The sequence below is a fragment of the Pleurodeles waltl genome, chromosome 3_1, assembly GCF_031143425.1.
Source record: "Pleurodeles waltl isolate 20211129_DDA chromosome 3_1, aPleWal1.hap1.20221129, whole genome shotgun sequence".
NCBI classification, from domain to species: domain Eukaryota; kingdom Metazoa; phylum Chordata; class Amphibia; order Caudata; family Salamandridae; genus Pleurodeles; species Pleurodeles waltl.
In genome coordinates this window covers 1,585,429,731-1,585,456,722 of record NC_090440.1, presented here as the reverse complement: position 1 = coordinate 1,585,456,722, position 26,992 = coordinate 1,585,429,731, and the positions used below count along the sequence as shown (strand labels likewise).

Here is a 26,992-nt window from a genome sequence, read left to right as displayed (position 1 = left end):
TGCAGACATCAACGCAACAGTTCTGTGCCTCTGACACTATGTGATATGAACAGTGCTTCCATTAAAAAAACTGCCTCTGTGCAACATTCAGCTGAGTAGCACTTCTGCTGGGATTATCCTGGGAAACATTGCACTTTGACCGAGATGTAGCCCTGCTGACTCTGACCTCTGTCCTGCAAGGGACGATAGCCTGTACTACACCAGACCATCTTTCTGGCTTTCCTCTATATCTCACCGAGGTATTGGAGGGGCAGGCTATCCTAATTGATCTTTCAGAGGGTAATCACACTATGCTCTTGACAGTATAGGTAATAAAAGATAGGAGTGAACTGACATAGTAACATCATCATGGTTGAACTGTTTATATTTTTCACCATTTTTATACTGCTGGTTACTATGCTTTGTTTCATCTGCCTAATAATCGCAGCTCATGCTTTTTATGCAAGACTATGATTGTTGCAATAAATGATTGAAAAGACAATTTCATATCTTTCTTGTGTCCTACTTTGGGCATTTAGAGTGACAACCATAGGGTAGATCTGTCTCCATAATTTCCTTGGGAATCTCAATAGTTATGTAAGATGTTGCAGATACCATTGGGTACCCTATTAAGTTTAGGGGTTCAGATGGGGCTCTGTGAGCTAGCTAGGAATTGTGTCCGCATTTCCTGATGGTATAGATGGACTGTGCCCCTATAACCTGAAGTTTATGTTGACCTCATACACAGTGCTACTTAATTCATAGGAACTGTATAACAAGGTGCCACCAATGTTTTAATGGGTCTCCTTAGTAATTGTTATGTATGCCCAAGGTTTTCTTTTTCACCTTTATATGGAGGCATCTGTGGTGTTGGAGATTCATCCTCCTTAGCTTAATAGGAAACCCCTATTTGAGTCTGAAGGTTGTTCAAGCTTGAACCTTTTAAAGGATCACCCCACCATAGTATTTCCTCTCTGAATCCTATTCTTTAAAATGGTGAATGCAATTAACATTCCGGATATTTGTAGACATGCTGTTACAGCACATTTACGAGTGGAGATGCTAACTTCGCGGTTCAGGCCCACAAAGCATATAAGTGTAAAGGCCCAGATTTATGTTAAAGCGGCAGAGCGCAGTGCTGTGCCAAAAATAGCAGTGCTGCACTGCACCACTTTTGAAACACAGGGGAATATTTAGAGGAATACTGCACACTCCTGCGTTCCCCCCTGCACTGATGCTGAATTAAACTGCCTAGTGCCAATGCAGGCATCCTTTCACCATAGTGCAAGGGTGTCTGCATTGAGGGGTACATTGTTTATATGCAGGAAGGTGTCCAAGGATGCCAAGGATGAGCACAGGTGCCAATCCTTGGCATACATGGTACCAGAAAATAGATTTTGCCTTACTTGCTGGTTGTAAAAACAAATTATTTATTTCGATTGATCTAATTATGCTACACCATGTGGCCAGCCCTACATAGTAGGCCACAAGGGCTTTTGGGAAATCCCCTGCCTACTCCCACTACCCTGCAGGAAGTCCCTCTACAAGCATAAAGTAATAGAAGTATTGCTTCTCCCCGGCTGGTGACTTCAGATGCTGAACTTCCACTAGTTCCTGTTTTTACTACTAATCCAGGACATACTCCAGATGTGAGTCAACTGTTTTCAGCTGCTTCTTTTAGTAATGAAGTTGTTTATTACCAGCCACCCTTGGAAAACCCTACCAGTTCTACTTTATTCGGTTATGTCACTTTGGTCACTTCCCAACAATGATGATTTCACTTCAAACTATTCACACATTTCACTGCCTGGAGTATGTGCATTTCTTCTTTGGCTGACACAGACTTCCCTGATTCCTTCATGGTACTATATTTAGATTGCCATTTCACTGTTTTCCTCTTCAATTGGATTGGATGTGTTACACTTTTCTTCTTGATTCTGAATGGACATTACCTTCCAGAACGCACTGATCTTGAACTGGCAGGGAGGTGCTAATGCCTCATTCTTCTTCGCATAGGCTGCAAAGAGACCTGTCCCTAGTGAACTTTTCTGCATTTCCTATAGCTGACAGAATTGTTTAGGATAAGGTCCCATTTGATATTTTTGGTCCAACAGACTATTGATTACATAAATACTCCTGGTGCAAATTCTGATGAATGGGTCGTGGAGACTGTAGGAAGCATGCTTTCTGAATTGGAAAGTTACACTGTATTTGAAACTGAATATTTGTATTGGAATTCCGCTAATTATGATGAAATGTTTTGCTATCATCACTATGCTTTTCACTATTTACACAGAGCTAGTTCTCCACATGCCGTTTTTAATTACACACAATGGGAACATCCCTTAACACTACCAGAGGGTATTTCAAAAACATATTTTAGAAAGTCTGAATATTTTTCAGGACACAATCCCTTGGAACTGAGTACTTATTATTATAAGCTTACCCCTTCCCCAGTGAAGAAAACATGCTTACCCAAACAAAACTGATTTGTTTGGACTCATGCACATCACAACTAACCCTATAGGGTTATGAGAATTGGAAAGAAAACATTGATTGTAATAAATTTTGGGACCATGCCATTGGCAAGCCCAGGGCATTGATGATTTGTTTACAGCTTAACTCATTCCTAGATAAATAGTTTTCCTGACCAAAACAGTACAACAAACAACTTTCATGGGTGCAGCTTAAATTAAAGAAATGAACACACCTAGCATTACCTTGATTGCAAGTTTTCACAATTGGCAACATTGTGCAAATTGTACGGAAGTGCTACTATATGCCATTATCCAGAATGGCACATTTAATTCTTGAATTTCAGGTCCAGATGGATGCTTAGTGTGGCCAGTTGACACTAATGGTTGGCAAACACTTTTTTAAATTCCTCCATAGGTTTTAAAGCTAGCAGACCAGACCCCTGGTACGTGCAGTAACAACATTCAGGAGTAGTTACCACCTATAGAGTAGGGATGTTATGCCAGCAATGGTTGCAACATTCTACGTTAGCTGCAGTTAAGGGACACCTATCACTCCTTTGTGATGACATGGATTTACAAGATTCTTGTTAGGTCCTAGATCACCATGATCAAAATACTTTCTATATGCCATTTAGAATAAGATTTGGAAAATTTCTCAGCAAGACACTGCTGAACAATTAAGACAAATTGACATGGAACATTTGGAAAAAGCATTGGCTGTTGTGGATAATGGCTTGATTACACTGCAGACTTGCATTTATTCCTTGCATAATATTGTATCATTTGCATTCAATATCATACAGAATTACATGCCTCTCTTACAGCATGGGCAAAGTCAGTTGAGATCAATTATGCAACTGAGTTGGACACTGCAGGTTATACAATCAAACTGTGCGCCACAGAAATATCTGAACACAACAGAGTTGTTTTTGCCTTGTAATGAAATACGTATACAGAGATTCATGGCGAAAAAAGATGCAACCTATACAATATTGAACACTGACTTTTAGAAAAATACCTTTCTTAGTAGCTGAGATACTATCTGCTGTGTGGTTGATCCATGGCTTTATATGATTACCAAACACTACATTTCAGTTTACATCTAATCTGAAACAATTCTATGTAGGCAGATCTGAAGCTATGGGGGATAGTTTTGTTCACAAGTCCTGTGTTTACAAATGTGTGAGTGGGAAACTGCAGTTTTCCTTACTGGAAACAAATGTGAAACTTCCTTTAGCCATTCAGGTGACACTACATTGCACGTGCAATGCGTCCATGGTCAATTTGGCACCAGTCTCCTTGATTCGACCAGTGTTCCGATTGCTCTCGAATTAGAGTTATGTGTTTGTGAACAGCCAAGGTTGTTGTGGGATAAAACTAGGTAACCAATATGTGGTGAAGGTCTCCAGGGTTGCGACCTGCTGTAACAAGGTGTTATTTCCCCCCACACACATTGTTTAGGAAATTACTGTAGGGCCTTCCATCCCTATTTTAATGTTAACTTTGATAAGCTGAGCTGGTGGAAAACCTTATTATCATTTTCCTGATATATAGACGGACTGAGTCCCTATAACTTAAGTGTACATTGACCCGATACACAGCCCTACTTAATTTGCAGGAACCGTAAAACAAAGTGGAGCCCCTCCAGTCCTGGAACCTTGGTGGTGGTGTTGAAGATACCCAGATAGCCAAAGCCCACAACTTGGCTAAAAACTGCTCTGAGAACCTGAGGACCCAAACTGCTTGTCTTTCTGCACAAGGTGCATATAAGCTAGACTTTGTGGCAAATTCCACTACCTTCTTTGCTGCAGCAGCAAATCCTGTTCAGCGGTTCTGCACAGAAGGGCTTTCCAGCCTTGTGGAGTCCTTGTTGGCTACAGCTTTCAGCCTCATCCCGCTTGAGTGTTTGTACTTTAAAAAAAGGAGACTGAGGGCCTGATTTAGAACTCGGCAGATGGGTTACACCATCACAACAGTGATGTATATCCTGTCTGTCAAAATCTAAATCCCATAGGCTACAATGGGATTTAGATTTTGGTTGATGGGATATCCACGACCGTTGTGACAGAGTAACCCATCCGCTAAGTTCCAAATCAGGCCCTAAGTCCAAATGTGGAAGTCTTCACCGTGACAAACTACAGAACCCTCCTCCTTGAACACTGACTGTAGCCTTGCCTTGCTGAACTCCTAAAGGGTTTTTTGCTGAAATTTCTTCTAAGTCCTATGCTAAGAGCCGACAGGGCCCAATCCACTTTTTATATCTGACCAGCGCTCCATCACAGTCAGCTGTATTTTTCAACTTTTCCCCAGTCTCACGCGACAAGATATCTGCAATTGGTGCTTTGATCTTTTAGGCACTAGTTTTTACCTTAAATTTTAAAAATTCACAACGCCGGTTCTACTGAGTGAATTTTTGTTTTGGTGTCACATAATTTATTAATATTTACTCTGTTTCTAAATTGGTGCAGGAGTATTTTTGTGTTGTGTTCTCACTTTACTTCTGTTTGTGTGTTGCATAAACACTTTACACATTGCCTCTAAAGTAAGCCTGACTGCTTTTGTGTCAAGCTATCAGAGGGTCAAGCATGGGTTACTTTAGTGACTTTTGTGGTTCACACTGACAGGGATGGTGGTTGTTGCTTGAGCAGGGTTAACACCCCCTCCACAACATCCCAATTTCTCACATATAGAATCCCAGGAGCATAAAGAGAAAACCTCTTCCCATATGAGGTGTATTTTGCATCATGTCACGTTCTGATAATAATTTTTATATACCACATGTTCACCATTGGTTTCTTTACACTAAGGTGTAATAAAATAATGGAGCTTCTCAATGATCTGCTTTTTCAAAGAGCCAGGCCTTTACACTTTTAATTAAAAGTGGTAAGTCAGATTCTACATGTAGATATAAAAGCACTGCTTTCAGTGCACCAGGAGCTTGGACTGAAATATTGTGTCCACCCAACCCTTTTTTCCTGAATTTTAAAAAACTCAGGAGATTGGTGGAGGAAGAGCGATTTTCCCAGATGCGAGTATATTTTTAAAAACGTTTTGCTGTAAATGGGAGTCAACCCTTTGTGGCAGCAGACTTTGAACATCAACTGATGCTACGTGGGAAGCCACTGTAAGGCTTTCAAGACAGAGCTATCATTTGAACTATGTGAGAGGTTGCACATTATGCAAGCTGCTTGAGTTTGAATAACTTGAGGTCTGTGTGTAAGCACATTAGGCAGATCCAGGTAAATTAAGTTTGCATAATGTAACATAGAGGAAACTATGGCCCTTATAACTGTTTTAAGGGTATCCTGTGTGAGAAATTGAAAAAAAAAAACATTTTTTAACATAAAAATGAAGTTGGAGATTACCGCTCCAATTTGGGGTTTCAAAGAGAACGCTCGGTCTATTATGATCTCTAGAATTTTAGTTTATGGGCCCATCTCAATAGGCTAATGCAGCTGGTTCCATAGGTGCACATTATTGCTTAATATCACAATTTATGTTTTAACTGAGATTAAGGTTAAGAAATTGCTGCTCATACCCACTTAGACGTGTAGCAGGATAGCTTGAAAAGTTTGTTAGGAGGGGATTGAGCCTTCAAATGGAGGATGAGTTGCAAATCCTAAGCCTTTTTTATATTTGCTGCACATTAATAACATTAGGACAATTTTCAGTTTTCACATCTCATTTATTCACAGCAGTGGAACCTCTAGAAGTTCAAAACAATAATACCAAGCACAATTCATATTCACCCTTCAGATAGATGGTGAAGCATTGACAACCTCCAGGTACGGGAAAAGGCACAAACTGAACTTTCAGAAACTGCCTTTTATAGATGGAATGTATGAGACAGTTGGCCTGATTTAGAGTTTGGCAGATCTGAATCATCCTCCAAAAATCAGTGGATGTCCCATCCACCCTATTTAGAGTGCATACAGATCAATGCATCTAAATATGCTGATAGGGCAGATGTCCTGCGTCCACATAACTTTAATTTAGGCCCATGGAGTTCTAAATCAACGTAGAGTTTATGGTCTGCAGTATAGTTGCAGGAATGTTTTCCAGGACTAAAAGACCTAGGCCCCTATTTATACTTTTTGATGCAAATCAGCGCTTGGGCAGATTTGCGTCAAAAAGTTTTCCGCCGGCTAACGCCATTCCAACGCACCAGCCGGGCGCCTTATTTATGGAATGACGTTAGCCGGCGCTAAGGCCTGGTTTGCGTCAAAATAAATGACGGTAACCGGGCAGCAGAGGCGAAGGGAAGACTGGGGGTTATGCACCAAAGAATGGTGCAAGTCAGGTTAGAGTAAAATATATTGGCTCTAACCTACTTGCGCCATTTTTTTATGCACTACCGTCATGGAAATTACTCCTGTCTTAGCAAAGATAGGAGCCATGTCCCCCTGCCCAATGGCCATGCCCAGGGGACTTCTGTTCCCTGGGCATGGCCATTGGGCACAGTGGCATGTAAGGGGGCAAAAGTTAGGCCCCCCTATGCCACCTAAAAAAATAATAATATATACTTACCTGCACTTCACCATGGATGGGTCCCCCAATCCATGGGTATACTCCAGTGGTGGGTGAGGGTGGCAGGGGGTGTCCCTGGGTACAGGGACGGGCACCTGTGGACTGCTTCCATGGTCTCTGTCCATGGAAATGAGCCCACAGGTCCCTTCATGCCTGCCCTGACTCAGGTGTTAAATAATGGCGCAAATCCGGCTGGGCTCCATGTTTTAAGGCCCATTTTGACACCGGATGATAAATAAGGCGCATGTGCCTTAGAGTCATTTTTAGCATGTGAACGCCTACCTTGCATGTCATTAGGTTTCCACGTACCAAAAATTAATGAAACTCAAGACGGGTCTAGTGTCAAAGTACAAATATGGAGTTAAGCTTGCGCCGAATTTGCGTTAAAAAAAATGCTGCAAATCCGGCGCAAACAGAGTATAAATATGGGCCCTGGTGTGCTATGTTTTATAGACTAAAATACCTCACAGCCCTTTTACAATGAAGGGCTAAGAGCCTTGGTGGAAGAATGTGAAATTATGTAATTCAAACTGACATTCTGTACAAGTCTGCAGTAGGAAAATAATGAAGTCACTTGAATACTATCAAGCAAGCATCAAATAATAGGAAGGGACAAATATTAAAGATGGAGTAGAACACATAAAATAGCCAACCTCTGCTAACTTTTTCTGAAATTTAGGTCACTATACTCTGTTGAATGGTAGGCTAAACATTCTAAAGTAAAACTTAAAAGCTAATAAAGCATCTACCAAACTATTAACTAAAGTAAGAGTAATTTGAGGTAGCACATAGTGACTAGAAAGCACTAAAGGACAAAGAATGACTGGGACCCTTCATTGTGCACAATGTTTGGGAAGGAATGTTCAGGATGTTCAATCCTTGTGCCATGAGTTGCAGTCAGAGTGCTGCAGTGTAAAGCTATACAAATTATTGGACTGAGGGACCTGCAGGAAGTAGTATACTTAGTAATATGGACATGTGTGTGATTCAGAGAAATTATGATTGCTTGTCCCTCATGCTAAATAATGCCAAAAGTGTCCATAGTCTTACACCAAGGATGGAGAGTCTGAGGTGAGTAAAACATGCTATCATCAAGACAAATGTGCAGAATCCTGGGTATTTCACCAGATCAGATGATTTTTAAATTCTGTCCCTGCTTACCAGGTATGAGAGAGTCAGGGGCGGCTCCTCCGCAATGTCGGAGAAGTCGCCCTTCCGCCAGCAGCAGCAGCTGCAAAACTTTTACTATAAAACAATAATAAACTATGTTTATTATTGTTTTATAGTAAAAGGGGTGGGGCTGTGGGGCTGTTACTGGGTCGAGGGGGAGTGCACAGCACTTCTCCTCCGTGTGCTTGTATGTTTGGCCGGCCGTCTAAGTCCAGCCAAGCAAACATGGGGGTCTCTCTCCAACCCAGTAACACAGGCACTGCTTTGCTGGGTTGGAAACAGCAGGCAGAGACTTCCACTCTGCCTCGGAGTGCCCTGCCTGGGCATTCCGTCCAATCCTAACACTGCTTTCATGCTGTCAGCAACATGAAAGCAGTGTTAGGATTGGACACAAGGCAGTCTGGGAGCCTGTGTCTGCAGTCCAGTCGAGGATCAGAGCTGCGAGGCTCAGCCCGGCGCAAAAGGTACTTTAAAAAAATTATTATTATAATAAATATATTTGTTTCCATTGTTCCTCCCCTCCACCCGCCCACTCTCTCCCACCATGCCGCCTCACTCCTTTTCCCTCCCGCAAGCCGCCACTGGAGCGAGTTATTGGGCAGTAATATGTCTCTTAGATTCATATCACTGTACATTGAAAGAATTTTATTTAGGTATAACTGCTTGTAAATACTCATGCATGTTGAATGTGTCATTTGTGTGCAAGGAGTTTAAAGAGTTTATGGAAATCCACAGAGAAGGTAAATTTTCCCCTTTGACATCCTCTTTTTTCAGTCATTGTTCATATGTTCATAGATGTTTACTAGCAAGCTGCTGAAATCACAGACCATGTTTGGCCAAACCAAATTACCTAAACAATGACCAAGTAGGGGTGGCCGAATTACAAAACACTCAGTATTTCAGAGTGGGGCTGGGGCAGCACCATAACCTTTGCAATGCTTCTTTGGGTGGGACTTAAAATGGGCGAAACGGGGGCTCCCACTCTGCCATTCCACTCATAGGTGTGAATGGAGATGGGTTAGCCCACTTCAAGTTAGAATATCACAAGGTGACTAGCAGAATGCTTTTTTTTTTCTAAGGCTCTTTTACATGAGCCCCATTTTCTGAGGAAAATACAATTTAAGATAACTTGTTCAGAAATTAAGAAGCATGTTTTCAGACAGGTTCAACAATTGTGTAGGTGTTTTATCCAGTGTGGATCTTTAGAAATGTTTTGTATTCTACATGCTTTGAGAATAGTGAAGCCAAGATCAGAGATTCCTTAACAACAATGTGGCAAGCAAGAAGAAAGAGTGGAATTCTGCCAACCGGAGTGTGCCATGCTGCAGAGACAATGGAATATCATTGAATAGCTCTGAATCTTTATATCTGTATGTATATATATATATATATATTTGTATATATTTTATACCTGACTAGAGAGATTTCTGACTTGCTGAGCGTGAATGATCTCTGGAGTGTCAACAACACTGGTGAAGTTAGCCTTATCAATTTCTGCCGAATGCTTGTACTTAACCTAAAGGAAAGAATGAAAAAATACATTAATGAACCACAAGTACTGCTGTTTTTTTTAATTTATTGAGCTAGGAAATATCCATAAGGAAGAGCTCATACATGTGACATTTGGCCACTGTTCCATAAAGAAGAAGGTACAAAATAGTCATACAAGTGTTTTCATTGACAAGTGTGCAAATGCATTGAGTCAATTTAAATTCAAACAAGAAGTAATACATTTATTTTAGTGCACATCGATATAAAGTTTTATCATGGAAGAGATCAGTAATCCCTTTTAGAAAAACCTCCAAATCTCTTGTAGTTTATGCAGATAGGTTTTTCACTGTAACGTCTTGCTTAGGATGTCTTTGGCAATAGGGGGTATGTCATCCTCCTCAATGATGAACAGGAGAGATCCTAAATGGCAAACATTCAGAAGAGGGTAGTTTGCAGGAAATGGAACCCCCTACTCTTTCCAGAGAATACAGTTGAGCATTGACTTGTTTTACATAGAATCCCCTAACAGGGAAAAAGGCAGGAAATGCAGAGTGAATTCATTTGGGTCACTATAACCCTCAGAAACTGCCCAATCTCCTCTATTGTCCCACCAGCCAGTAAAGCAGCCAAATGCCCTCAGTGTAGTTATGTGCCATTCACTCTGCTTTTCTAACCTTCACCAGTAGAAAAAGGGGAACAACAACAGCTAACAGCCCTTTCATGTACAGGAGGGGTAGCAGAGAGCTCCCTAGTTTACATACATGCAAAGGTGATGATTCAGATGGCCAGAGTTTGCAGAGGTTAAATGTGATCAGAGAAAATACACTGTGATATGCCTGGTGAGATGGAAATCTTCATGACAGAGAAGTTTTTTTTTTTTTTTTTTACCAAACCTGAGTTTATGCTGTATTGGGGAGGCTTACCAAAGATATATTCTTTAAAACTAGGGAAATGCCACAGTGCTAAGCCCTTCTAAATTCCTAACAACCTAACCTTCTTGGGAACCAACCATTTACAAGCTACAATTAGTGAGTTAGAGCAACATAACTGAGGTCAAATTATTTTAAAAGCAGCTTACATATTAAGTAAAATAAATATACAAATGGAAAAGCATAATTTTTACTGTCATCCCAGGTGTCACAATATGGACCTATATGTGACCATGATGAGCCATGTTATGTATTACCTAATGCTTGATTTCTGTAAAGTAGTGCATTTGAAGTCAGTAATGAAGTGCATTCACTGTAACATTAGAGAATCATATGTGTGTTCTAACTGTAGTAATTTAGAGTGTTTGATTCACAGTTGAAATGCAATTCTCCAATTGTATTCATCTACATGCGTTAGTAATTTGTTTTGTTTATATTGATGTGACATGAACTAAAACAACATTGTGTTCAACATCTATATTCATTTGCAGAGTTAAATGATGTGTAGTATAATGTTAGAATGAATGTGCCTTTGCTTACTGTTAACTTTAGTAGGCCTGAAATCCTCTTAATATGAGAAACTGATTTCCCTTTTTTGCTAACATGTTATTTAATTGCAGCTATTTTTCCATGAAATGTTAGTTTGTAAAAAGATGGGCTATTGTTTTACTAATAGACAAGATGAGAAATCAACCTTGGAGAAGGAGCATAGAGGATCAAGAAAGGAAAGACTGTTTCTATTCATAGCTGTTGCAAAGATGTACAGGAGACCATGGACAGCCTCCTTCCCAGGATGGTCTTTGGAATGTAGAGCTCTGTTTCAAGTTTGTCATGTGATGTGAGAAGACTGGACCATGTGATGGCCTGATTATCTCTTGTTGCTAGATGGACTAAGCACAGTGTTAACTAAAACATACACTGATCGATAGAACAGCAAATACCCTTTGGATTTGGAGAGGTACAAACCTCTTTTCCTTACCCCGCATTCCCCATGCTTTGCTGAGTGTGTCTTAAGCTTTCACTTGCTCCTCTAAGAAGACTCTTGACCGAGCTCTGAAATGCTGACACCTTCCCTTTTACTTACTTTTTGTCTTTGTTAGTTGGCTTCTTTTTACCCCAGATGTCCTTTTTCCAAATTCTTTTTATCCCACGTTGGCTTTTTACATTTTGCCCACATGACCTGTAACTAGATCTAATTTGATCTTTACCAAAGTGAAGAGGGAGAATTTTCATATGTCCCTAGACAACTTAGTTAGATGATTTTAACTTGCACAAATGTGTAAGGGGTTGGACCAGTGTTTATTTTCTGAGCATGAAATTATCTTTATTATGTTTTGTATTTGCAGTAACATAGTTTCTTGTTTGCCTTATGTTAGTTTGTCTTAATGTTTTAAGGGTCTTTGGTTCTCCAATTGTTATTATGTATCATTACAGCATGATCTTGAGTTTGGTTTGCATTAACCTTAGTGTCAATTTGCAACAAAACCCTTTTACTCATTTTAACTTTGTTTCCTGTATGGGTTTTCATTGTTTGGCCAACTTGGTTACACTGTAGGATAATGCTGATCGATTGGTGCCCGATTCCTCTTTTTCTAGCCAACCTTTGCAAGGACTCAAAGGTTCATCGACCTCGATATGCAGCATGCTGAAAATGCTCCACACTAAACTCCAACACAAACTAAACTTCATCTCTTACTAACTTTGGGGTTGACATCTGGAGAGACAGTGACAAGGGTGAGTTCTAACTCCTTCAATCTCCTGATAATGAGCACCAGAGAGTAAGCGATTTGCTTGTTCCTTTAGGTATACTCCATCTGAGACATGGCTCAGATATGTCTACTCATATCATGATCCACTTGTTTGGCCTTTATTCTGAGCAGACGGGGAAAGTGATTGGTTTTGTGGTTTGAATGAGGACTCCACCACTGTCCCAAACTCTTTCTGACATTAATGTGAAACTGTATGTACTATGGTACACAGCCAGTAAGAGAAGATATACCTCTGCATACATAACTGTGCTAGAGGAGACTGATGTGTCATGGACAAACACATTATTTTACGTTTTTATGTTTAAATCTCTTTTATTGCATTTTAAAGAGCAACAATACAACATTGCCTGCCTACAACCACTGGCCGTTGGGCTGGGGAAGTGGGGGAATAACTATGGGAGGGGGGAGGAAAGAAGACAGAAGGAGGGGAAAAGAAGGGAGGTAAGCCCACTATATGCATGCACTATGCTTCCCTATTCCAAGAGTGTGCCCTCAGGTGCGTCGTGTTGGCAGTAGTCTCATGTTGATGGGGCATCATTTAATTTGTTCGGGTGGTACCTGTTGGGGTTGTCAATCGCAGGATGCAGGGATAATACAGGCAGGATAATTCCCTGAATTCTGTATATATGGGCCCCAGATTTTATAAAAGAGGGGCAGTGTGCCAGTTGCTGCTGCTGTCAGTTTTTCCATGCCCATGAGGGCCCATAGTTTGTGTAATGAGTCCGTGTGTGTAGGGATGGTCTCTGTCCCCCATCGGGAGTGTAAGAGGATCTTTGCTGCTCCCAGAGCCATTGTCACCACCCGGCCTCGAGGTGAGTGAAGCGGGTACATGAGGGGATCGGAGAGACCCAGCAAGATGTAGCTTGGAACCACAGTATGTTGGTATCAGAATTTCATCGATCACTTGGAGGATTGTGCGCCAGAAGGAGGCAATCTTCGGGCAGTGCTACAGTATGTGTGTAAGTGTTCCCTCCTGTCCGCACCCACGCCAAGACCTTCCGTCTCCGCGCTCCCCTCACCCAGCCATCCGAGCCGGAGTATAATACATGTAATGGGCTATTTTCAGGAACATTTCCTTGGTGTTTGTGGCACGCACTGTGACTCTTGCTCGGTGGAGTACATCACGCCAGTCTCTATCTGTAAAGGTGCGTTTGCATTCCATTTTCCATCTACATCGTGCAGGGGTGGCAGGGATTGCAGCTGGTCCTACCGCAAAGGCATAGATATCAGACAGGAGTCGTTGATCAGTATCTCTGGTCAGCAGCCACTGCTTGATGCATGTAAGGGGCCGACTCGCATAAGGGCATACCAAGGGGAAAGTCACCCAGTGGTGGACTGCGAGGTACTGCCAATGTGCAGTTGCCGGGAGCCCATATGCTGCTTGAAGACGGTCCAAATCCATGACTCCATCCTCAGTAAAGAGGTATCCTATCCTCTTGCAGTTTGCTTCCTGCCAGTGTGCGAAAGTGGAGTTGCCCAGTGCCGGAGGAAACTCCGGGTTGACAGTCCCCTCTTAAACTGTACCTTGTCCCATGTTCCCATCGTCATCCTCAGGACTGGGGAAACATACACTCCCTCCGGTTGGTGTTGCCTCAGCAGCCATGGCACTTTCCAAATATGGACTCCTGCCTGGTCGATAAAGCACCAGTATTTATCAGTGAAGGATCGAGCCCATTCAACCATGTACCGCAGTTGGGACGCATAATAATACCTCATCAGGTGAGGGACCCCCAGGCCACTGTCTGTTTGAGGCAGATATGCCTGAGTCTTTGACATTCTAACCCTCTTGCCTCCCCAGATGTACTCCCATAAGGGAGTTTGCAATTTATCTATAAGGTTAGGTGGTGGTTGCAGTGGCAACATCTGCATAAGGTAAAGTATTTTAGGCAGGAGTGTCATCTTTATTGCTGCCAGACAGCCCAGCCACGATATTCCATGTGCCTTCCACCTTCAGGAAGGTCAGAAAGAACCACCTCTAATATCATGTTATAATTGTGAGCCACTGTTGCCTTGAGTGTGGGGTGTATCCAGAGACCCAAGTACTTGATGCCATGTAAGGCCCATGAAAATGGGAGGTTAGCCTCCAACTCTGTCCGTTCGACTTCTGGGATCATGAGACTTAGAAGAGCCGATTTAGTGAGATTAGTTTTAAAACCCAATGCTTTGCTAAATGCCGTGAGTTCCGCCATGACCCCAACTAGGGAGGTTTGGGGTTGAGACAAATGGAGAAGCACATTATCTGCATAGAGCGCTAATTTATGCATTCTGCCCCTCATCGGCACACCATATATATCTGAGTTCTGCCGAATGTGCTCAGCGAATGGCTGTATATATAAGGCGAACAGCAAGGCCGACAAAGGGCACCCCTGCCGTGTACGCCTGGAAATAGGGAATTTCTGCAACAGTTCTACGTTCACTGAGACCATAGCTCTGGGTCTCTCATAGTTGCTTTGGATCTACCCACGAAATCTAGGTCCAAGCCCAAAGTGGCACTGGATCTCATGAAGGCAGTGCCAGTTCGGGACCGATGGACCTTATCTACCAACTGAAATAGTCTCTTAATACTGTTGTTACAGGATCTTTCCGGTATAAACCCTGTTTGATCTGGGTCAATGAGACATTGCATATACAGGTTTAGCCGGTGGGCCAAGATACCGCGAAGATCTTAGGCCCTCATTTTGACATTGGTTGTAAAAACTGCCTACCGCTGCGGCGACGGCCGCCAAAAGACCGTTGCTGCGGCTACCAGCCGTCCGCCGTATTATGACCACAGCCGGATTTCCGGCACAAGAAGGGCGGAAATCCGGCTGTGGCAATGCCGGCGGATGGTGGTAAGGTGTGGCTGCTGCCAGCCGTATTATGAGAAATAATACGGCCTGGTGGTGTTCTGCTGGCAGGCGGTGCCGGTGGCAGCAGCGCCCTGTCCCGTCTCCTGCCAGAGGACCCCCTGACTACAGGTAAGTCAGGTCTCCGACAGGTGAAGGGGGTGGAGGGGAGTTGTGTGTGTGTGAGTGGGTGTGTGCATAGATGTGGGTGTGTGTTGTGTGTTGAATGCATGTGTGCATGTATGGAGGTGTGAGTGCGTTTATGTTGTGTTATGTGAATGGGTGTCTGTGTGTATGTTTGAAAGTGTGTGCGGATGTGTATGTGAATGGATGTATGCATGCGTTGATGCATGTTGGAATGGGTGTGTGTATGCGTGTGTGTGTGTGTGAAGGGGGTGAATGTGAGGGAGTGGGGGGCTGGAGAGGTGGGGGGATAACTGGAGTGGAAGGGGGGAGACCCCTATCAATGACAGGGAAGGAATTCCCTGTCACTGATATGGCCTACCACCATGGTTTTCGGGGCGTTATGAGCACCATGAAAACCAGGGCGGTAGGCGGGTCATAATCCTGCAGGCAGAACAATGACGGCCGCCGGGCGGTCGGAGTGGTATGTTGGTGGGTTGGCTTCAGCCAATGTCATAATAGCCTGTTGGCGTTACTTACCGCCATATTACCACAGACGGGCCAACGGAGGCTAGTTGTGCCCCAAAGGCCTTATAGGACTCTGCTCCAAAGCTGTCCGCTCCCGGCTTGCAGACACTGTATAGTCCATATTACCTCCGCTGGGGTAATGTCCTTCTCCATTGTGTCACTCTCTGTGGTGGGGATCCGGGGAAACGGGGTGGAGTCCAGGTAGTCATCTATGTCCTGACTGTCAAGCTCTTCTGCAGTCAGAGTAGAACTGCTGGAGAATGAGCACCTCCTGACTCATCAGTGTACAATTTGGTAAATACACTTCTGCCACTCTGCAGCTCGTTTTCTGCATACGAAGGCGGTGGGCCAGAAGTCGGACCGCCCTGTCTCCCACTGCGTATAATTTTTGCCTGGTCCGGAGCAGGGCATATTCCACCCTATCCCCGTCTAAGACCCCCAGCTGTTTCCTAAGGGTGTTGAGCTGTCTTCTCACCATCAGAGATCCCATCCTGGAATGTGCAGCCTCCAGGACTCTTAGTTCATCCTCTAGTTGGAGACACTTCTCACAGGGAGCTATATTCAATCTTGCAGCTATCGCTATAAATTGGCCCCTGACCACTGCCTTAAGAGTTTCCCACAAAGTTGTAATATTGGTTGTGGGAGTGTCGTTTATTTCCAGGAAGGAAGCTATTGTTTCCCTTATTTCGGCTAGGATATCCTCGTATGGTAGGAGCAGTGTGTTAAGCCTTCAATGCCTTTTGCTGGTGGCGTGGGGGGACAGCGCGAGGTGCACCATGAGCGGGGAGTGGTCCGAAATAGAGGCCACCCCTATCTCAGACCTTGCAACCAGTGTAGTGATGCGGGGGTAGTGAGGAAAAGGTCTATGCACATGTATGATTGGTGGGCGGCCAAGAAAAAGGAGTCTAACCTTTCTGTCGGATGCTGTCGGCACCAGATGCCCGTCAGCCTGTCCCGTCCAGCCACTTCTGGGAGCCCTTTGGAAAGGCTCCTGTTTGGCCATATCTCTGGTTGGACCTATTTAGCTGTGAGTCCAGAACTAGGTTAAAATCTCCGCCTACCACAATGTTCTCATCTGGTGTCATCAGTACCCTCCCCAGTGCATCTTTCAAAAAACTCTCCTGGTTCTCGTTCGGCCCGTATATATTGGCTACTGTTAGTCTACACCCATGAATGTCCATATGTAGTGAGAGGAGCCTCCCCGGGACCTCCGTCTGTGTCTGAGTTACCTTCCCTGCAAAGCTCTGGGCCAGCAAGATAGCCACCACCGCCCTCCTCCTCGGTCCCGAAGAATTAAACTGGCGGTCAAACCAGCGTAACATGGCAAAACCCTCACCAAGGGAGCCAAAAAGTTGTTCCATGAATGTTCTTGTCAGAGGTGCCTCTCCGCCCTCTACCTGGCTCGTGACTGTCGCCTCCCCTCCCTCTGCCACTGGAGTCTCTGTTGGAACTGTTTTCTTGGCCGGCATTTTATTGAAAAGGTCTTTAAGGGAGCCCTCCTTTTTCCCGTGTCTCTGGGATGCCATTCTTGTTTGTTCTCCTTCCGTTGACGTTCAGTCTCTTTGGCTGTGCCCTGGCGAGACCGCTGCTCAAAAGTGCACTCCGCCGGCGTCTTGACTCGTCACTCTGGCCCTCGGCTAGGTCTAATGCCAGATCCCCAATCCGCCCCCGCGGTAAGAGGCGCCTCCTCAGGGTTCGCGGTCCCCTGCGGGGTCGTTCCCCGGGACAGGCGATCCTGCTGCAGTGTCTCCAGGGGCCTACCCGGTAGGCTCCAGACTATCTTCCCTGGGTCAACCACAGACCTGTATTTGGTACGTCGGGAATGGTCGTCACTAAGCGGCGGAAAATCCTATCAGTCTGTCCTGTTCTCCCCTTCTAAAGGCTCAGTTTCACATCCCTTCAGTGTTGCTGTCTGTTCCTATTCGGGCCTCCCTCTGTATCTGTCTGCCAGTGCCCAGACAGTTGAGCCACCTCACCAGCCAGCCAGCCAGCCAGCCAGCCGCCCAGGCCTCCACGAAAAACCACCCTGTTAGGCCTGAACCACTCGGTTGTTGTGCTCCCTTCTCTCCCCTTTGCTTGGCTCTTTTTGCGGTCGCGGCCCCGGCTCACCTGTCAGTCCAGACCCGTGACCCGTCTTGCTGCACCAGCCTGCGTCTTCTGTCTGGGCCCGCCGCGGTCGCAGTAGGGCTCCGCACCCGGTGGGACCACCTCTTCACCCAGGACTCAGGGTACGCCTCGCGGCCACGCTGCTCTCCACCCTCGTCTGGCCTTAACTATCACCGCTCTTCTCCGGCACTGCACCTTCAGGCCACCCACGGGCCCTCCGCCACCTCTGGCCCCTCAGTAGTCTCTGCCACACCTTCGACGGGCACCCACCTTGCCTGTGCCCCACGCAACCGCCTGTTAAACGCGAGGAGTGGAGGTGCAGGGCCTTCACCGCACACCACCTGATGTGCCTTCTCTCCCGCTGGGGCAGCGCGTGCGGCTCACCCCCCGCTCTCACTCAGGCGCCGACCTGGGACTGTGTCGCACGGCCTCCACAGCTCTCAGTTACAGCCGTACTCAGCCTCCAGGAGGGCCAACAAGCTTCACCCCTCTCTCGGCTAGGGTTCCAGGGTCTCAATCAGGTTTTTTATGGCGGCCGGCAGCAGAGCTCCAAGAGGATACTCCTACTCGGCAGCCATTTTAGCCACGCCCCCCACAAACACATTTTTTAAGCAGGACTTTGGAAAAGCTTGGTCCAAGGCTTCTGAGCTGCATGCATTCATTTCTTTCTTCCACTGTACCAGAGGCACAAAACCATTTTTCTCAACTTTATTTAGAATATTTCAATGCAAAGGATGCCTGTTAAATTACACTTTAATTAGTATATAATATGAGCACTTCAGATGGATAAAACTCAGAAAAGATGCCAACTTGTTAGAAATAGACATTTACAATGGCTACTCAGCATAAGTATAGTGCACATTTAGGGACAGATTTATCAAGTTTTCATGCAACAAAGCAAGACAACTTGCTACGTTGCGTGAGAAGGAGAGAGCAGGACTGTGCCATATTTACTAAGTTATGATGCATACCTACTCTCTCCCTGTGCTGGTGCAGCACTGAGTGCTGCCTAGCGCCAATGCAGGCACTTTTATGCAATTGTGCAAGGGTGCCACCATTACAGGTAGGATTGTTTTTGTGCAGGAAGGGAAACAATCCAAAGAGGCATTTTTCTCTTAATACGTATGCTGCGAAGCCCAAGCCACCTTCAAGTGGATATTTGTATTGTAAAAACCTGAAAATTATTCGGGTTCCATGCCCTTATAAAAAAGCCAACAGTCTCTTCTGTATCTGTTGAATCATGGCCGTGGAGAATCTAAGGGTCAGGGGTTAGATCACATATATATACGTATTGCAGGAGGAAGTTAATAATGCTGTCAATCTTACTAGCCATAACATCTCAAGCCTACCCAATATATGCAGATCTTTACACAAGATGTCCATAAGAAGCGGATATTGCTGCTGAATAGATCCTTAATTGAGGAAGTAAGATTGATTCCTAAATATTTCATAGGGATTGGCAGCTACTGGTGGGAATGAAGGGGACAAAGGACAACCATATTTCATTTTCCTCGTAAAGGAAAACTGTTAAGAGAGTTCACCATTTACATGTGATGTTAGCAATATTTCTCTTTTTAAAACGTTTAAGTTTATAGTCCAGGAGATGGTCTATCTTACCACCCTTTTCTAGTACTTCTGATTTACATAAAGCAGTTTTCTAGCTGCATCCTTTATTTTCAGCTGAACCCCTTGTAGCTGGTTGTTCCTGATATTCTTCAATTCCCTGTACGTTCTCTGGGTGTAGTTGCATTTGTGTTGCTATTCTAGCTGTGTTAACTTGACCTCTAACTTATCACACAATTTACCCACACTTCTGACAGCAAAGAATGCCTCCACAGAGACTACTTACTCTAATAAGAATTATTTTTACATAAATCAAGAACAAGTTGGAGTCACTATAAGCTGATGAATTTTGTAGGTGAAAATAGCTGAATAGCTGATTCCTGAATAGACGAATCATGTCAAAAATGGCTCAGGATTTATTAGAGAACACTAACTACACTCTCTTTGTAGAAGTTCTGCAAGGTGGAACTAAATGATTTGGCGGTTCCTTTTCTGGTTTAGTAATCTCTGGATGAATGGACTATAAGATGTTTTTATGAAAATTCTAGATTTATGAAGACATTGAATAAAGACTTTTTAGTTTGAAATGACAATCAAGATTATACAGTAGCAGATGCTTTTTAGACTCTTTATCTGAGTAATCTTTAGGTTTAGTTGAATTTACTTTATTGAGATGTCTCACCCATTGAAGGTTTATCATTGAATTATGAGCTTCTGGGTGTCAGGCCCGTGGAGGTTGGCACTTTCTGTACTATATGGTATATATGGTATACCCAAGAAATGTGATATTAATGCAACAGTTGTTTCTATAAATTGGTGAAACTAAAGAAGGCATTTCAAAGATTTCTAACCTACACTCACTTCAATGCCATCATGTCCTGGTTCTGAGGTACGGACCATGCAAAAACCATCACCACGTGTGAACCCTAATATCACTACTTGTTGGCCTTGCTGCATCATCAGGGCCACCATCCTAACAACATCCATCAGCAAATTCTGTGTGATTGATTGAGAAGGGTTTCATGAAAGCAATTGCATATCAGGCAAACCACTGATGAAGACCACCAATGACCATGAAAGTTTTACAAGGGCTATTTGTTCAGCAAGCATACAGAGTGCCATTCTGCAAAGTGACACAGGCTTCCGTAACAATTCTATAATCAGGTACACTGATTCATGATACTGTATATATCTCCCCATATTCAGTACTGGCATATTTTTCTAATACAATTTTACATGTGAAGTAATTTACTTTATTTTAGCATTGCAATTGAATTTGTTGCTTACTGTAAATGGTTGAATGTTTCTGGCATTATTTATAGGTGCTATGCATTGTTGGAAGAAACAGTATGCAATTGGGTCATAAAAAACAGGTGGTCCACTCACAGCCTGCCCATGTCAATGATGACTACGCTCAACTATACTGTGCCCAAATCAACTAGACTGTGCCAACTAGACTCTGCCAAATCAGTCTGCCCCTTAGAACCCAAAGTATAATTTCATTGTTGTTGGTTTCTCATCTTCAAAAAATTTTTTAGCCAATCACAACCGATAAGGTAACTAGAAAGGGTTCTCATGTTTAATGACTTAGGGTACTCCATTGTACTGGTACAGAGTACCCTTTCCACCAACATAATGATCCACGTACCCGATTTAAATGAAGGTGGACATTTGGTGTAACCACGTAGAAAACTACTCCATCTCCACCGTGGTTACACCCTTCTTTGGGGGTTTTGTTTTTGAAAATTAAAAAATATATATAACTTTGCCATATTGTTTCATCGTGTTTGGTGGGGCCATAAGGCAAAGTTACAATACATTGGCAGGAACCGCCTTAGCGAAAGTTCCTGTTAATGGTTGGAATGCCGGATGGATATTTCGAAATTTGGCAGTTGGTACTTTTGCCAGGACAATGGAGTAATTTACTTCTTCATCCTGCCGAAGAATGGCCTGACTGCCATGTTTTAAATCAGGCCATAATTCTGGACATGTGGTGAAAGAACACGTCACAATAATCATGATAGAGCTTCCTGGTCCATTCTCATTTCTCTCTCTATATAACTAATATAAAATCACAACACCACATCACTGGAGGGTGGTCATATAGTGAGAAGTAGCACCTGGAGAACAATCTCAATACTACATCAGTTTTAAAAACAAACATCCATGAATATATATATTATTTCAAGATATGAATTACGATTCACGTGGTGGGATCTCATTAATACCCATATATCTTCAAGTGTCTGTCATGTTTAAATCTGCAGATGAGATAGCTTGGGTTATGTTGGATTTAAACCATGACACAAGTGCATTCAAGACTGGAGGGACAGGCGAGGGGAGAAAGGTTGGTTACTGAAAGCAAACTAGGGGCCAGGTGGATAAACTAGTGCAAGTTTAGAAAAAGTATCTACTGGTAACGGCTTGTAACAGGAGGAGTGGTCAGCTCATCTGATGGATCATTTTGAATTCTAGTGAGTTCTTGATTCAAAATGTCCATCTTTTCAGGTGGCAACTCGGTTGGGAGCATTCTTTATTCTGATAAATAGGAATAAGTACCACTTGGGGCCAGATGTAGCAAAGGTTTTTACCCATTCTGTGTCTATGGGAAAAAGTGTTCGTACATATGGCCCTTGGTTCCTGGAGCTGTTTACGTTAGGGACACTCATACCTTTCAAGTCAAACTTTGTAATTCATATTTGGTGGATACTATAGACAATTTATTACTATTATTTGGCATTTGTGTCACAGGCAGGCATTAGTATGATATTGAGAACTTGAAACTCTAGCCCAACCACTAAAAGACACATTATTGACATCATTGACCTAAGAACCTTGTGAAGTGAAAACTAGAACTAACAGAAGTTGACTGAGTATCACAAATTTTCCTGTGAACTAATGTGGGCAGCTGCTTTAGTAGGTCACCAAACACATCTTTTATGATAACTAACCTGACTGAAAATATCAGTGGCATTCTTTGCTCTGACAAAGTCTGGGGTCTCTGTGGCAAGAGTTGATAGACCTTTTCCTTTGATTTCCAATTCCAATGTTTTCTTGTACTCTTTCTGTGGAATAAATGAACATCAGTGTTAAAAACAGTCAATAAAGCATCCACTTTACACCCAATAAACAAATACATTTTCCCTTAGTGGTATTAGGGATGCTTTAAACAGGCAGATTGGACACTCATTCATTTATTTTTAAGGATTTGTGGGAAAATGTTGTAAATCAATAAGGCCTTGATGCAAGTGGTAAATGTACAACTGTGTATTTGATAGGGCAGCACATACACCTGTCCTCATAATATGTAAATACCTCTGGTGGCGAGAAAAGAAGACACATCTTGCCCATTAGCATTGCTATCCTTTGAACTGAAATGTGCTTTTCATGGGTTGCTATTGGTAAGTATTTTAATAGGATAAAAACAATGCCAGTCATCTAAGTTTAATTCACTTAAAAACAAGAACATTTCTGTCATTTCTTTTTAGAGGCAGCCATCGACATAGGAATGCTATTTAAAATGGGCACCATGAAAATAATAAAATCTTGTAGGCACTCCTAGGTTAACCACCAGCCAACTTAGTTCTGAGGCCATAGGGGGAGATGTGCATTAAACGCTATGAAACAGACAGGGATGTGTCTGGATTCAGTAAACTCAAATTGTCCCATACACTATGCACCACTGATGTGTCATGTTCCAGAAAGCATGCACATCACACATCATAAACTTGGCTATACTGTTGCATAAATATACTGAAGGGAAAGCACCACCCTGCCAAGAAAGGTAAAAGGAAACACATTAGCATCACACAACCAAGTTACTCCTTTCTAGAACGAAAGACATAATTGCCCATGAGAAGCTTAGCCTTGAATATAAAGTACTTTGGTGCAATGCTACTTATCTGCGATTGACTCCAGCACAGTATTTAAAATACACATTGTAGGATGGGGCTGCAAATACCGATGAGAGAGAGGAAGTTTAAGGGACGGGCTATATTGAGCCATTAATTTCCAAAACATATCACCAATCAAAAACTGGGCCTATTTTAAGAAGGACAGCTTAAAAGGTGTTTCTTAAACACCCCATATGATTACACAAAAACATTCAGCATGTTTTGGTGGTATTACATCTAATGAAAAGGCAGACATACAGTACCACATCTGCACAGGTTTTTCTTACCATTAGCCAGCCCCAACTGCAAGTGATAGAAAAGATCTGTGTGTGTCACTTTGCATGTGTGCTTAAAAACATTGAGAGCTGACTCTGAGAGTATATTTGGGGCTAGGAGCCTTTTTTGTTTTGGAGACACATGTCTTAATTGACCAGCAACAGTCAGGTTGGAGAGGGAAGAATATTCACAGGCAGAGTTTTTTTTTCTCTTCTAGGCATGACTATTGGTACATAGTCCTGTTTTTCCACATTAGTACTTTGAATACAGCTCTAGCGGCTGGAGCATCACTGTTTTGAAGGCATGTTAGGAGCCCACCATCAAAGCACCCTTAAATTCTTCAGCATGTTTGAGAGGCATATGCAAAAATTGCACCATCGTAGAGGACAATTTCTGCATGCCAATATACAAATAGTAATGGCAAGTGTCAATGGCCATTATGACTTTACAAAATACCACATAGCAGAACATCAACCTGTAGAATCATAGTGTTGAAAAAAGAACAATTGCACTTTAAAGCTGTAATATGCATAAAATATTAAATACGCTTTATGTGTCATCATAGCTCATACTCGCGTACCTAAATTTAGGTGAATAGAATAAAGGATGATGTTCGGCAGCAGAAGAAACATGCATAAGCAAATAGTCAGATAACGATGAGCTGCTCAATTAGATTGAGAATATTTATGATACAAAGTTTATTGTCCAGCAAAGCCCCCCTCTTCCTTACTGACTGCAGAAGCATGTGGCAATAGCATAGTTAACATTAGAAAGCATAATCTTTTCTCCTTTCTTCTTTATTCATATAAAGCATCACATTTACTGTTACGTTATGTAGGAATGATCATGTTAACAGTTTCCAGAAGCCATGCATGGTGTTACTGCTTGTAACCATGTATCGAAGTAACGGGCCCTGCGTGTTAATGGGGTAAATGCATTCTGCGGGAGGTCAGTTAGTTCGGCTGACCCTACAGCCTACCTCATTCAGGATGTGTGTTGCGTTCTTTGCTCTTAGCATATCTGGAGTCTCCTCCATACCTGAAAGACCTTTACCTCGGGATTCATTCAGATCCTTCCTGTACTCTTTCTACAGAACAAAGAAAACAAGGAAACTGCAGAAATAACCCAGACAAAGATATTTCTGCCACTTTTTTGCACAGAACAAAAAAGGTGCAACAGGTTTTGAATATCAAAAAGTATGAGGTGCCTTTTGATTAGAAGACATTGAGACATTGAGACATTGACTGGAAGAAAAGGCAAACATGAGCGAACATAAAAAGCAAGTATAAGATATGGAGAGCACATAGAATACACACAGTTGACTCAAAAGTATAAAGACATGATATTTAATTAGATGAATTAACACACAAAACAGAAAATGGATGGACAGACATGATTGTGCGCCACGTAACAGGTTAAGCAACAAAGAACACCTGTAAAGGGGAGACTGCATGTTGGTAACACAATTAGTGAGATTATTCTAGTTGGTGAGTAAGTAAATACAGAACAGTTTCTACCTCACTTGCTATTTTGGTTGCATGTCTGGCATGTACCAAGGCTGGTGTAACCTCCAGACCTGAAAGGTTTTTGCCTTTCATGGACTCTTCAAAGTCCTTCTTATATTCTTTCTAGTAGGAGTAGGAAGAAACAAATAATCAAATGCATTGCGTTGAAACTGAAGCAATGTGAGCTACATAGCAGATACATAAGGATATCATGTCATATGCGCTGTACATTAACTTATTAAAGCCTCTTCTGAGACACATAAAATGTGCTTGAAATGCCGGAGGAGAGATGAAGACCTAATACAGCTGTGGTGTCAGGAGCAAACAAAGACGTGCGCACTTTGGATGGCTTGGCATGACATTAATGTCCTAATATTTTATGTCTGGATGCTTACGGGGCTCATTTACAAAGCACTAAGGAGATTCTAGTACCATACAATGAAACTGTGGCTTTAAAAATGTGGGATGCTCAATTACTAATGAAACTGTAAATAATGGAGCATTCACACAGAAAACAGAAGACTTGTTTGCAGCAATGTGCCCACCTGTTGTCATGGCCCTTTTCTTGTAGCTATTGTTTTCCTGCCAAGCAGAGTCACCACTCTACCATAGCTGGACATTGGACAACACGATCCTACCTCTCCAGTACTGAGGACATATATATCAACCTTAGAAGCTATGTCAACAAGATCAGTGAGAAGACACCTTGAAAACGTCCAAAGCACAACTATGCTTTTACATGAAATGCAAATTAGTGAGCACCCTGTATGTTTATGACACTCTTTAACAAAATGCTCCATTTAAAAGCTACTGTTCATTAAACCCCCATGTACCCATCCATAACAAACAACAACACAGCTGGCATCTTAATTTTAAATCAAAGCCATGAAATAACCCCAGTTGTCACCACCCTGGAACATGTGGGGGAGTTCATCTCTTAGGTCCAAGCAAGGTCATGGCCTTGTCTTGTTTACAAGCCTGATTTGGGATCAGTCAATGCTACTTCAAAGGTAGAGAGGTGCCTTTGATGCTAAAGACATCACTAGATGCTCCCTTCCTCACACACCATGTAACAGTGTGTGTTCTAAATGTATGCACTGAGTCAACAACTACCTCATGCAATTTTTTGAAGGTACTACAGTTGTTGAGTGTAGATTGGTAAGTACCTGGGTCCCTCTGAAAAGGCCAATCATGTTATTTCATGACAACTTTACAATTGTAACATCTAACAAAGTTTACACATGGAGTATGTGGCCAGGAACTATTTGCTGCTTAGCCACAAAAGTAATTTGGGCTGACAAACCGGTTCACTCTCTGTACCACTAGGGTCTATGAGGTGAAACACAGTTAACGCGGTTTGATGCAATTGGAGTTTGTTCCAACACACACTACCAATCATTCTGATCTAAGAATGTTAGTTGTGAAAAATAAACTCTTCTCTCGTGCTATAGGAGCCTATACTACGCAAAACTGCTTCTTTCTATGCCAGAGAAGTTTGTGCCATTTCTTCTCTTTGTGTGCGCACTATGAATTTAAATCAGGACACTTTCTGCCCTCTCTTTGTGCCTTAAGTTTGTACCTGCCTTTGAACCCCACTCCTCAAACCTAACTTATAAACGTAATAAACTGAGCTTGATTGTAACTGGCCCATGAAGGTGTGATACCTTGGCAACTACCTTTTGAGGAGGGTTCACAATTACCAGTTGTGCGATATTTATTCTCAGGTGTGATAAAAACTGCACACTTCGTTAAATGTCAAAAGGTTAAACATTCTGGAATTTATCAAAAAGAAAAGGCCAGTAATTACCTGGTCATGCGGATTTTGGTGCAA

General features: G+C 42.8%; 1 protein-coding gene across 26 annotated transcripts in view; it reads right to left on the bottom strand.

Annotated features, from left to right (window-relative positions):
* The window catches only part of NEB (nebulin), a 375,459-nt gene that overhangs the window by 41,588 nt on the left and 306,879 nt on the right, over positions 1 to 26,992 (bottom strand). For 22 of the 26 annotated variants that reach the window (XM_069225183.1, XM_069225192.1, XM_069225189.1 and 19 more), the window contains 4 exons: positions 25,174 to 25,284; positions 24,636 to 24,743; positions 22,439 to 22,552; positions 9,565 to 9,669 (listed from right to left, as the gene is read on the bottom strand). In XM_069225183.1, the coding sequence (XP_069081284.1) occupies positions 9,565 to 9,669; positions 22,439 to 22,552; positions 24,636 to 24,743; positions 25,174 to 25,284 (438 nt within the window). The remainder of the gene's footprint in view (positions 1 to 9,564; positions 9,670 to 22,438; positions 22,553 to 24,635; positions 24,744 to 25,173; positions 25,285 to 26,992) is intronic. The other 4 variants (XM_069225197.1, XM_069225200.1, XM_069225210.1 and 1 more) reach the window with 2 other exon arrangements.